Consider the following 14,082-nt stretch of genomic DNA (forward strand, 5'->3'; position numbering starts at 1 on the left):
GGGGAAAAAAATTCCATCCTGATCGGATATTCCCTGGATCAACTTTACCTATAAAAATTAGTGATTTGTATTATGTACACCCAGGAAAGAATCCAGGCCTTTTTAAAAGCAATCTAGTGAGCTAGCCAGAACCACCTCTGGAGGGAGTCTATTCCACATTTTCAAAGCTTACTGTGAAGAAACCTTTATGTATATAGAGACTTAATCCAATTTTCCTCTATACATAGTGCCCCCTTGTCCTCTGTGTTGACATTAAGGTGAACAACTCAACACCCAAGTTCACTATATGGACCCCTTATGTATTTATACATGTTAATCATCCCCCCCCCTTAATCTCTTAAATTCAGTTCCTCTAATCTTTTCTCATAGCTGAGCTCCTTCATGCCTCTTATCAGTTTGGTTGCCCTTCTCTGCACTTTCTCCAGTTCCCTGATATCCTTAAGATCTGGTGCCCAAAACTGAACTGCATATTCCAGATGAGGTCTTACTAATTTGTACAGGGGCAAAATGATCTCTCTGGAGTCCATGCCTGTTAATAACAAGGACTTTGCTTGCTTTGGAAACTGCAGCTTGGCATTGTTGTTCCACTGCAAAGCTTGGTGACCTCTGCAAAGACTGAAATTGTACTTTTAATCCCAGACCCTAGATTTATGAACCTAAAAAGTAAGGGTCCCAACACTGAACTTTGGGGAACACCACTGATACCAGACCATTCAGACTAAGAAACCTTAACCACTACTCTCTGAGTTCTATCTTTTAGCCAATTTTCTATCCATTTACAAACTAATCGTTGCAAGCCTGTAGACTTTACCTTACACATCAGCTGTGTATGGGGAACTGTGTCAAACGCTTTTGCAAAATCCAAGTATACTACATCCACAGCCACCCCAATGTTTTTTACTTGCCACCTCCTAAAAGACAGAAGTTGTCAAACCTGATTTCTTTTTGTTTGACAACTTCTGTCTTTCATGAATCCATGCTGTCTGTTGCTTAAAATGTTTTTCCAGCAAGAACTCATCTGTGGTCTTTTATTAAACTCTCCATTATCTTCTGGACTAAGTAAACAGGTCTATAGTTACTTGGCAAAGACCTTAATCCCTTTTTAAATATAGGAACCACACTGGCCCTTCGCCAGTCCAGTGGTACTATTTCAGTCCTTAACGAGACCCTAAAAATCAAACCAAGGCTTTGAAATTACAGCGCTCAATTCTTCAGGATGCGTGGGTGGATGCAATCTAGTTCAGGCACTTTATTCACCCTTATTCTGTCTAAATATTTCTGCACAATATCAATTTTGAGCCATTGTGGATCATTTGGGGCTGTCAATACCCTCGTTATGGTCATGAGCTCCCCCAGCTTTATCCAGCTCTCCTGCTTCTTTGTATACACAGAGCTGGATAAAGTTTTTATTTAATAAATTTGCTTTTTGTCCCCAGTCACCCATTCCTGATTTTGTAAAGGGCCTACATGCTCAGACCTAACCTTTTTACTATTAACCGCTTAAGCCCCGGAGGATTTGGCTGCTCAAAGACCAGGGCCTATTTTGCGATTCGTCACTGTGTGAATTTAATGGACAATTGCGCGGTCGTGCGATGCTGTACCTAAACAAAATTGACATCCTTTTTTTTTTTTTTTTTTTCCCCACAAACCGATTTCTTTTGGTGGTATTTGATCACCTGTGCGACTTTTTATTTTTACGCTATAAACAAAAAATGAGCGACAATTTTGAAAAAATAACAATATTTTTCACATTTTTATATGAAATTCCCCCAAAAAATGTAAAAATCGAAAATGTTTTAACATTTTAGGCCAATTTGTTTTCTGCTACATATTTTTGGTAAAAGAAAATCGCAATAAGCGTATTTAGATTGGAAGTTATTGCATTTACTAACTATGGGAAAGATTTGTCTTTTTTTTTTTTTTTTTATGGGGACTGCGACTTTTCGGCCGACAGATCGGACCCTTGACTGACATTTTTGACACTTTTGGGGGTACTGGTGACATTACTACAGTAATCAGTGCTATAAATATGCACTGTTGCTGTCAAAATTACACTGGCAGGGAAGGGGTTAACTTTATTGGCGATCCGTGGGTTAAATGTATCCCTAGGGGCGTGTTTCTAACTGTGGGGGGCATGGCTAGTGATGTAACCACAGGGACATGCCATCCTACATAGCAGGATTGCATAGTCTCTGCCTTTACATTAGGGAGAATGACAGACGGCTGTGTTTACATCAGCCGTCTGCCTTTCTCCCTCTCCTGAGTGGGATCGCGAGTGGCCGGTGGACATCGGAGCCGCCGGACACTCGCATGGGGATGCCTGTGAACAAGCAGGGGCGGGAGCACAGTACTACGTCGGTTTGCCCAGGAGAGGCTGACTGCCGCAGTAAATATACTGACCGCAGTCGGCAAGTGGTTAATTTATTTGAATAATTTCTTTGTTTGTCCTATCTTTTGCATCTGTCATTTTGGAGCTCTCAATCACTCTTCAAGTGAGATTCTGCTCTCAACGCCGCTTGCTGTCCCTTCAGCTCTCCCACTAGACTGGTCACCTTCCTGTGACTCATGCTGTTCACTCCAGCAGGATGCGCTCTCCGCACTATAGGTCGCACTCTCAGGCCTCTGTCCCGATCAGTCTCTCTCCGCACCTCCAAACTCCCGAGTCCCCGAAGCAAGAGCGCGCATCCCACCCCGCCCCCAATTTTTTCTCTCCTCCCATGATCCTCTGCAGATCCCTCAAGGCTCCCTGGGAGTGTGGAGGGTGGAGACCATGCATTGAAGGATTGACTGGACCAAACGACCCCCCCCCCCATAATCCAGTTCAGCACTCCACAGGAGAAACCAATCCTCCTTACAAAGTTCTCTTAAAGGATTAGCCAATCATGACCCGAACCGCAGTTCAGTATGACAGTAATTCTAGCATGGCTACATCTGTAACATGGGAGCCTTCTTATCCTCTGCCGTAACTCTTCCCCATTCACCCACCAATAGGGGCTGACCCCTGTCTGCCCCATTATAACCTGATTCACGCTCCCCCTTCAAGCCTAGTTTAAAAACTCCTCCAGCCTTCCCATAAACCTCTACCCTAGCACAAGACCCCCATCCATTTAGGTGCAAACCATCTTTAGCATATAGGTTGCACCCCAATGAAAAGTGAGGCCAGGGCTCTAAAAACTCAAATCCCTCCGTTACGTGTAAGATTTGGGGAATATCTAAAGAGTATTAGGCTGAAATAAGAATCTGCTTGCATTTTGCTGCAGTACATGGGGGAAACCGTAGTGGTCTTAAAGTGAGAGGTTTCTTTGCTCTGCACCTTTCAAGCCATAGGGGTGACTTGATACGGTTTTGCTTAAAGAAAAGTCCTGGATTTTTAAACTTGATACCCTGGCCCAAAAGGGTTAAATAACGAAATGAGTTTAAAGGTCTTTCTGAAGCCCTAACTTATACATCAAGATATATTATGTACTACCTAATGGGGGGGGGGGGGGGGTATACCTGAATTGTGAAACATCTATTAAATTTATGCATGAAGTTCCTCCATCAGGAGGAAGTTGGATTGGCTGGGCTAAGCACAATGCCTTCCTTGCTCAGGCTTCTGCTCAAGCCTCTTTTCTGTTTTTGAAAAGTGTATACTTGCCTATTAGCCTGGCCCAGTCATGTGATCTTACCTGTGTTTAGCAAACAGTGGCTGCAGGGGAGAAAGAGCTTGGTGAAGGTTGATAAAGCCTGGAGTGGGGATGGCACCCATAGGTTCCCATGTACCAGCATTGCTGGCACTCCTTCCTCTCCCCTACATATGCTGCTGGATCACACGGGTAAGATAATGTGACCAGATTGGAGCAACCTGAAAAAAAGCTGTCAGCATAGGTGTTAACTGTTAGGGAGGAGGAGGGGAGGTAATTTTTAAGGTTAGTTGTATGCAAGCTGGAATTCTACTTTAGGCCTGGTCAACACTATTGCGGGTTTGCGGCCGTTTACGTTTAAAATGGCAGCCCATTCATTTGAATGGGCTGCTGTTCCTGTACCATCTTGAAAATGCAGTGGCTGGGAAATGCAAATGCATCATGCGTTTTTCCCTGGGGTACCTGCAAACATGCTGGGTTTTTGTGTGGGGGTGCCTTTCACTCTACCCCAAGCGTTTTGCCCGTGGGTGGCTGCAGGTGCGGTAATGGGTAAAGGTCCCACATCCACACACAATAGTGTGAACCAGGTGTCAAACTTTGTGCACTGATAGCCAGTGGTATTGTTTTTTACCCTCCCTATTGGTGAGTAGTGTCGGTGTTGACTCTATGCTGCATTAGCAGCCAGTGACATTGTAACTTCATGCTGCAGCAAAACTGGTGCCAATTATGCAGCAGAAAAGGGTTACTTGACTGCTACTGGTCACTAATGCATCAGTGACCAGTGGCAGCATGTTACCACTTTGTTGCATTATGAATGTCCTTATTGAACCCCTTTCCCTCCCCCACCCCCGACTGTCACTAACAAAAAATGACACTGTCATACATCTTCCAGCCAGTGGCTGCTGCCTTTTTTTTTTTTTTTTTTTTTTTTTTTTATTTTGCAGTGCCTGCGCCACTATCTTCCTCTCCTGGCCTCTGACAGCAAAGCAGAGGCCAGGACTAGAAATCTAGAAACCATTTTCAAGAGTATGCACACTACCTTGGGGGTGGTACCATGAGTGTGTAAATCATAGAACAGTGTTTCTCAACTCCGGTCCTCAGGGCACACTAACAGGCCAGATTTAAGTATTGCCTTGGGCAGATGCAGACTAGAATACTGCAATCACTGAGCAGCAAATTATATCACCTGTGATGTATTTCAGTTTTCTTGCAAACCTGGCCTGTTAGTGTGCCCTGAGGATCGGAGTTGAGAAACACTGCCATAGAACATGTATAACAATACATTGGTATGTGTCTATCTTTACATTTTATTCTGTGTAGAATTATTGGAAGAATTCCTGAAGAAGCACTAGGTTAACATGTAGAGCCTGGACCCTTGCCCGACCAGTTTTGGCACCAAACCTGCAGGGTTTGTGGCGACTATTTTTTCCCCTTCCTGCTGTTAGACACTCATGGTTTGGGTAACGGTATGTTTCTTTTAATATCATCAATGATTTTATTTAGGTTTGGTATACTTCATAATAATCTTGTGATTTATTTTATCTGTGCCTATGAAGTCCATTTTTTGTTTTAGTCATTTTCTTTATACAGGACTAGAAGTCTCAGGTGGGGATCGTTCTGCCTAACCAGTGTATGATTTCCATACTGGTGCAGGAGTGCACTTAGCACCGCATCGCTGCTCTGCTTTACATTTATATCACACTGGTGGCAGGAATGGTCAGGAGCTGACATGTCGGATCATGATCTGGCTGCCATTGACAGGTAGATCGCGATCGATGGTTTGCTGACCCCATGATTTGGGTCAGGATTAAAACAGAACAGATGTCCTCATCAGTGCCCCCTCTTGCATCAGGTGTCCTCAATTGTGCCAACTTGCATTAATTGCCCTATCACACTGGCTCATAGATAAGTGAGTGTGCACTCAGGCTAAAAGGTGCAAAACCCACCCCAGCAACTCCCCTAGATCTGGCCCTGACTTGGATTGGTCTAGGATAATCTTGTGGTTACAAGTATCTCTCATGTACTCTGTTCTCAGGTGTTTAAAGTCAATGCTCCTCTGCGAAAAGAGATGGAAGTTAAGGAGGACCCGCCTTATCCTGTAGAATACCAACAGACATTCAGCACAGCCAGTACCCAAACCCTTCCTCATGGGCCGCTGGACATGAATGGGTCGGATCCACGTTCACTCATGCAGGAACCTGTACCTGGTGAGCAATAAGCCTTTGAAGACTTTTGGGATCATAACATGGGAGCCTTCTGGCTTGTGGTCTTTATTATACATGAGGATTTCCTAAAAGGGCTGTTGGTGAGAACTGAATATTAATACCTCAGCCCCACACAGATGGTGCAATCACATTTCCTGCACTTCAGACAGCCAGACTGCCAAAGCGCCAAGATGTATCAACTTGGCAGGTTTGACTGTATGATTAGATCAGAATCTGACTAAAGTACAATTACGGTTTAAAGGCTAAATATTATGGATATTTAGTAGATGGCTAAAAGCATTTGCTGACCTAGCTGCAGGCACTCTGGGGAAATTCATGCTCCATCTCATTTTGGTTTTCAGCAGCTTGGCTCCCTTTTGCTTTTTCTCCCTGCAGTGAATAAAGCCTGTAGCCTTTAAAGCTGAGGCTTAGATTTGTCTGCAGGCAACTTAATTAAAAGGGGAATGCAATGCAAAATCTAATGGCTTCCTGTGATAGTGTGGCAACAATGCTGTATTGCTTGTGAACTCAGTGCAGTGCTGGCACTCGTGAAGGCTGTGTCTGATTGTAAGACCGCAAAATGAGAAGTTGCAGGTGGCACAGCTAGAAGCGTGATCACTGCTGATTTCACAAGCCTGTAAATTGACTTATCGGCACCAGGCCACACCTAGTCCTGCCCACTTTCTGTATTGACCGCACTGCCTTTGCAGCTGAAACCCTCCCATTTAGCTGCAGTATCTGGGAGTATCGGTCATTAGTTGTGGTTAGAGGGAAGTCTTTCCAACAGGACAGTGTCAAGTTCGTCTTAGGACCCGTTCACACCTTCCTCCCGGCACACTCAGCCAGGGCAGTTTAATGTGCAGAGAGGTGACACGGGGGTGGTGTCATGCATGTTTCATAGAATCGCACAGCTCCCCTTGCATGACCACGTGACCTCCGAGATCGTATGCCGAACGGAGTTATCACCCGGGTGTCACGGCAAGTGGGTGAAATACCGATCTGCCAGCAGATTTGCTAATGTGGAGTTGCTTATATCTTTGTACATATGCGAGTGGCATATTCAATACATTTGTTAACGGAATTATGCTAGGAGATTTTACCCTTACATGAGCAATATTTGGAATATCTGCCAGTTCCGGGGCCGATACAGATACATATTCAAGTCAATATCGGCCTTGCCGATAATCAGTCGAACCCTACTACGGAGGTCAGGAAGGGTTTCTTTTTTACAGGCTTGTTTGCAGCAAGGGCGTTGGGCTGTATTGCCCATCACTGCCACAAAGTAAGTACAAGGTATCTTTCCTGCTATTAGAGGAGTTCAGTTCACACCAATATGCTGAGTTAGTGTGCACTAAAGAGAAAAATCATGCAACCTTTTCCTCCTTTTAGGTCCAGCTTGCTATAATGCATTTGGCATGTGTGCAACCACATGCATCATGGTGTGAATGAGCCAAAAAAAACATTTTATTCTTAATGTGCATTTAAAGTAAGGTGACCATATTTTTAAAATGAAATTTTTTATTTTTAGTAGATGGCAGCAATTAGTCACTTATAGCAGGACTGCAATGTGTCAGTGTCCCTTTGTGGGAACCAGAGGCACTAATACAGTGATCAGTGCTAAAAATATGCACGGTCACTGTACTAATGACACTGGCTGGGAAGGGGTTAACATCTAGGGCAATCAAAGGGTTAAGTGTGCCTAACAAGTGTGTTCTCACTGTGGGGGAGGTGCTTTTACTAAGGGAAGGCATAGATCCCTGTTTGTGGGAACACAGGATCAAGTTCTTCCATACGGACAGAATGGTGATCTACCTTGTTTACACAGGCAGAATGCCTGTTTAAAGAACAATCCTCAGGTACAGGCGGATATCGAGTCCGCCAGACCCACTGTTTGGCTCTGATACCCAGAAATGCAGGATCACGTATGTGTGTATGATCCTGCACAGCCTGACTACCCTGTAGCAGTAAATACAAAACTATTTTAGGTAGGTAATTTGTGTGGCTTTTTCTCCTGTTCCATCTATTGCTTTGCCTTGACACAAGGAATTGGAGAACCCCTCTTGAACAGATGTTCCCTTTGCAAGCTTTTCCTCTGTTCAGTTGACAAGTGACACAAGGAAATCATCACCACTCTACCAAAACGGAAAATTGCTTCAGATTGTTTGTTGGGTAGGTAGCTGGAGTATGGACCTAACTGATGCTGGGTATTCAGGAAAACTATTTGCAGGGCATGTATCTTTCATGGTCGGGGGGGTTGACTTGGGTTTGTTGACCCCAAGTGTGTAATTCATCTAATCTTTGTAGCTCTGTTTTTCTTTTTTAGTTCCCTATTCATCTGGGGCTTCTCCTGTAAACAGTGGAAATCTGCCCTGTTACACATCTACCCCCAACATCCTACCCAGAATTTCCCAGCCATGCCTGACCAGGGGTGGAACAATCAGGGGGACCAGCCGTGGAGGGCGTATCCTGACCAATGGCTATCGCTGCCAGACCACCTATAAAGGTTAGCCTTTTTTTTTTTTTTTTTCTGCTATGATCCAATTGTTACATGGTAGCTACGTTCTACTTGGTCCCATTGTATGTAGGAACGTAGCCACCCTTGCTTGCGATTGAGATGGGACTTTAGGATTTGTAGTGTACATAGAGCAGTGTATGTGACCATAACAAAGATGCAGTATTTTCCAAATCAGTGCAAGGAAGGGGTTCAGGGAGTCAGATTATTCCAAGGAAGTAGAGAGAATGCTGTTAAACATTCTCTAAAAATCCATAAACATAACTGCTGAATGACCCTGTAGTCTTGTATGCTGTAGTCTTGTACAATCACCTTATGTTCTGTGCAGGAATAAATGTAGTTGCCTAGTTTTTGTAAATGTGCAGTGTCTTCATGTATTGAGTGTTCTGAAATGTAGGTCAAATGATTTATTTAAAATTAACAGCTTTGCAGTACATTGCACATTTTTTTCAAAAGGATAGAACATGTAAAAAATGTGCAAGTGTGCTCTTTACTCAGTCTGAGCTGGCAACCCAGTACCTCTGCTGCATTGAAGTACTAACCAGTGATGGCAGACTGGCCTACTGGAAAAATAACCTCTGCCTATCCCCTGCTGCTCTGTCCCTCTCTGTCCTCTGCATGCATACATTGATATTGATCACAGCAAAATATTGCTGGTACCTGGTCTCTTGAGGCCTCGAGCACATGCAAGTAATTGGCATAAAATATGCCTAATAAAAACGTGTTCATGAACAACCATATGGCTACCATCTTTGCTGTACAACTGTCCATAGAAATGAGTGGCTGTACACCCTGGTTTTCATGTGAACATTAGTACTTTTTGTATCAGTTACTCACGCATAGATTTTCCTCAATGTGCAAAATGTCCATGTAATAACACATTAAAGTCCACACTGCACATGCAAATCTTCAATCATCCAACTTGTGCAAGAATGTGCATATAATAAGCCTCTCCAATTTGAGAAGCACCATATGTTCCTCCATCAAAGACCACAATTGGGGCTTACGTCAAAGGGTAGACCCTCTATTCAGAGAAGTCATGCAACACTTGGTTGTCTTAAATAGAACAGAGTTTATGCTTTCAAGAGAATGCTGCTTCCCTTGGGCATGAATGTCACCTGAGGTTCACAAGGGCATGTATGGAAGATCAGAAGACAAAGTCTCAGTGTAAAACTAAACTACTCACATAAAAACACTGGTGTATGAAAAAGCCGGTCCCAGGGTAAAGTGGGCTGCTTCAGTAGCTATGCAGGGTAATATCGCGTACATGGCTGTTGGTCTGGTTGAAAAGACAGAAGTTCAACCCACAGTGTAAAAATTTCTTTGGGGGGGGGGTACAGACGTGGTGCTCATTCACCACGCTATATAGATATACAGTGGCCATGGGGGGGGGGGGGGGGGGTTAAAAACTGAAATCTGCGAAGTAAAACCTAAAACCACAGTACTGAACCCAAACCTCACGGTAGAATTATACAGGAGTTTGCCATCTTGTAAAAAAGCAGACCAAAACATCAATGGGTGAAGTAAATCTAGACAAAGGATCCACTATGAAAGGTGATGGTAAACTGAAAAATATTCAGATAAGTTTCCCAGCGTCAATTCACTTCTATATAAACAAATACATCCACAATGAATACCTGAAAAAAGGTACCATTAAAATGAAACTAGATATAAGCAAAAACCTATGCAGAATCCCATTACTGTAGACTTGGCGTCTCAATTGGCCCTGTAGCAAAATAGCACAGTAACAAGCTCTGCATGGTTTTGGCACCCTGTGACTTTGTTGTTCAGCTTTCACATCTTGAACTAATTTTCTCTGCAGGTCCAGAGAGCTTTAGAGCAGCCCAATGTGTCCCTAATGGAATGTACGGACATGGCCCATGCCCCGGGAGAGACTTTCCAGTTACCCAGGTCATATCGCGGGTAGGAATTTTTATTTGTACGTTGCTGATTTGGTGAGAATGTTCTGGTGTTTAAAGAGGAATGCCGTTCTTCTCTTTAAAATGACAAAGGCACTTTTAGAAATGCTTGGTAATGGCAATCTACAAACTGATACTTTTTGCTGAATTTTTTCTTTGCATACAACTTTTCCTCCCTATTCTACTCACAGCAGACTTTGAGTAAGGGCAGATTAATAGATTTTGCTTCCTGAGTCTGTCTGCTCCCTGGAACACTTGACAGGGCACATGTGAGGAGAAAGGCACTGGTGATGAGCCTTTCTAGGATGCATTGGGAGGTCCTGGTTAACATTACTGAGGCCTCACTGGTCCAGGAAGTGGCAAAAATAGTAATTGAATGTAAAAGCCAAAGTTTTTTTGTTTGTTTTTTTTTTTTTTTTTAATTTAAGATTTCATATCTGCATGCAGATGCACGCTGTGGGTTTTTTTTTTTTTTTTGGGGGCGCGAGGGCACTTTAAGCAACACCTAATGCAATGGATTCCCTTCAATATAGTATTGACTGGCTAGGCCAATGAGTGGATGGTGGGCAAACTTTGATCCAATGCTTGTCTGACTGAACTTTTGACTTCTCTAGGATGCAAATTCCCATCTGTGTCATAAGCGAGGAAGTTTCACTCCTAGTACACGCTCCACTGCAAGAAGTAAGTACCAATATATTAGTCTACACACCAATTGTACTTTCATCCTAAGGTGCAGAGTTCTCAACTAGCTGATTGGGTTGACAATTTGATGCTTGTGAGAGGGGCGTAACTAGAGCATTTGGCACCGAGGGCGGATCCTATATCTGGCACCCCTCTCCCCAGGCAGGCAGGCGACGCACGGCACATTGATGTCGTCGTGTGTAGCGCCTCTGCGCACTGCGACCTGGAACCCGAAAGAATCCCCCCCCCCCAAAAAAAATTATTTTCCTGTTTTCTGTGTATGCACCAAAGATGCAACATGCGGGACTTTTGGTGCGCTTTCAGAAAATGCTGAAAAATGCTCTACCTAAAAAAAATCAATAGCACTGCATCTAGAATTGTGCTTAAAATGTAGGAAGACTCCCTTTACATTACACAGCCTCTGGACCCCTTTGTGTTACACGGCCCCTTGGCTCCCTACCTTATGAGAACGGAGCAGGAGGAACGGTTTCAAGCAGAACAGAAGAGACTCGCGAGCCCTTAATAAACAGCGGGAATTGCTGGAGTTAACTTTGCTAGTTAATGAGCAGGTGATTGGTTGCTAGGGGGTCCTAGCATCCAATCGCCTGCTTAATAACTAGCGACGATAACTCCAGAAGTGCCTGCTGTTCAGGGCTCGTGAGTCTTCTGTTCTGCTTGAAACAGTTTCTCCTGCTCCGCTCTTCTGTGTCAGTGAGTGGTGGAGACATTCCAGCGGCCGGCCCTGGGTGTCACCCTGGTGCTCCCTGACGCCCCCTAATGTGTCACCCGGGGGCGGACCGCCCCCACCCCCCCTGTTGGTACGCCACTGACTTGTGATGACCCACAGATATAAATTCAAATATTTCACGTGTCAAATTTTTGTTTGCGTTAATGGTTAAGTGCAATAACTAAACTCATTTCAATTCTGAAACTGGGCACACATTTTTTGGGGGGTAGGGGAGTGTATTTGTGATTTATTTTTTTTCTCTCTAGTTTAATTAGCCTTAAAGCCTGTAATGGCTTTGAATAACATTTTTGTATGTAGTGGGTAATCTATTGAAGAGCAAATGAGTTATTGCACAATATTTTGTTATTGCAATTATTGTGCTCTGTGCATTTACCATCAATACTTTGTATGTGGCATGTAAACTGTCTGCAGTAGCTGACTGAAATGTATTGTGACTTACTACAGACTGGAACGAGACTCAGCTTGGCAGTCCAGAGCGCGAGGAAAGTTTCAACAGTACGGACTCTGGCCAAGGTGATTCCCGCAGCATGACCTCAGTCGACATGTCCATGAACAACCAAGCCACCATTCTTCCTGTTCATGTTTACCCTCTCCCTCAACAAATGAGGGTTGCCTTCTCTGCTGCTAGGACCTCAAACTTTGCTCCAGGTACCTTGGATCATCCGATTACCTTCGACCTCTTGCTCAACAACCTGGGAGACACCTTCGATTTCCAGATTGGCCGTTTTTTGTGTCCTGTTAATGGCACATATGTCTTCATCTTTCATATGCTAAAGCTTGCTGTCAATGTTCCACTGTATGTCAATCTGATGAAGAACGAAGAGGTAATGGTTTCAGCCTATGCCAATGATGGTGCTCCTGACCATGAAACAGCAAGCAACCATGCTGTTCTACAACTCTTCCAAGGTGACCAGATATGGTTACGACTACACAGAGGAGCAATTTATGGCAGTAGCTGGAAGTACTCCACTTTTTCTGGGTATTTACTGTATCAGGATTGAGCAGCTTGGGTAATGGTGAATGGTTCCTTGTTTGCCAATGCAGTTGATGGGTGATTTGTAACTATAGGCCCCATCAAAGTACTGGAACTTGATAGGCCATGTAGTTTTCATGGTCTTGGGTGTTAACCTCTAGTCTAAACTTGGATGCAAAGAATTGGTCATCCTGTAATGCTTTGGTGAAAAGCTTGGGTTTTTGTCACTTATGAGGATTCTAGTGTGTTAAAAGGTCTGCTGGTGCTGTATGTAGTGGGACTGCTTTAAATAAACACTGGTTGCAATCGTCTGTCATGTATGGCTGTTGAATTTTATATATTCATGGATAAAAACCGCAAACAGTTCTCCTTGCCTCCACTAGCTGCTTATAAGAAACATGTCTTTAATAGACCAGGGCAGGTTCCCCCCGTGCCCACTGTTATTAAATAAGCCCAGACATGGATTTAGGGAGTGAAAAACATTTTAAAAAGTTGTGTAAATTCCAACAATGAACTTCTGTTGCTGTGGCTTGGTTTGTTAAATACACCCTCAAATGCACTTAAGCCCAAACTAGTTGGAAGCTCCTAGAGGATGGTAGGAACAGGCTATATTCCTGGCGCCGTTCTGTACTTAAAGCATATTTTTTTTTTTTCAAGAAAATAAACTTTTATTGAGCACATAAATTATTCCAAAGTGCAAACAGTAACAGAAGAAGGTTACAAAGTGCAATTGGTATACAAAATATACAAAAGGGTTCAAGATATCGATCAATACATACAGGCAGGGCACAGGTACCAAAAAGTGCGAAAGTAGCAGAGTGAGCACATTGCAAATATCGTGGCCCAATCACATCAAAACTGTTGAGACAACCATAACACGTACAGGTAGGTAAACACAATGTGTAGTATCAGGAGTAGTAAACTAACAAAGGAACTAAGGGTGGGAAAGGGAAGGGGGAGACAGCACCACTGGAGAGCAATGTAAAACAGAACATATCACAAGCATTAGAAATACCGTACTTATCCCATGAAGAGCCTGTCCATCACCAGCTGGGGTGGGGCCCGGGTCGGATCATCCAACCATGGTTGCCACAAGGAGGAAAACTTTTTGTGCGCCCTACGATGCTGGTAGGTAACTTTTTCTCTAATCAACAGTTTGTTAACTTGTTCAATCCATTGCGCCGTCGTTGGGACCCTGGAGGTAATCCAATATCTAGCAATCAGCTTGCGCGCCACATAGAGCAGTCTGAGGACCGCCGTATGGGCATGCGGGGTTAACGTTTCATCCTCCAGCGCCCCAAGTAGACACACAATCGGATCTCTAGGCAATGTAAAATGATAAACTCCGGATATGGAGTACTTGAAGCATATTTAACGATGTTCAAACATGGGCACATATGAATGTGTTACACGGATTTACCA

The 14,082-nt window shown here is 43.7% G+C and overlaps 1 protein-coding gene across 1 annotated transcript in view; it reads left to right on the forward strand.

Moving 5' to 3' along the window:
- CAPRIN2 (caprin family member 2) overlaps positions 1–12,688 on the forward strand; it is a gene marked incomplete at its 3' end in the record, with an annotated part of 157,324 nt that extends 144,636 nt beyond the window's left edge. Inside the window, exons 18-22 of the mRNA XM_082255938.1 lie at positions 5,659–5,830; positions 8,151–8,330; positions 10,162–10,262; positions 10,873–10,939; positions 12,132–12,688. Coding sequence (XP_082112064.1) covers positions 5,659–5,830; positions 8,151–8,330; positions 10,162–10,262; positions 10,873–10,939; positions 12,132–12,688 — 1,077 coding nt within the window. The remainder of the gene's footprint in view (positions 1–5,658; positions 5,831–8,150; positions 8,331–10,161; positions 10,263–10,872; positions 10,940–12,131) is intronic.
- Between the last annotated feature and the right edge of the window lie 1,394 nt (positions 12,689–14,082).

This window comes from Pelophylax lessonae (assembly GCF_965119305.1).
Source record: "Pelophylax lessonae genome assembly, chromosome: 4".
Lineage (NCBI taxonomy): Eukaryota > Metazoa > Chordata > Amphibia > Anura > Ranidae > Pelophylax > Pelophylax lessonae.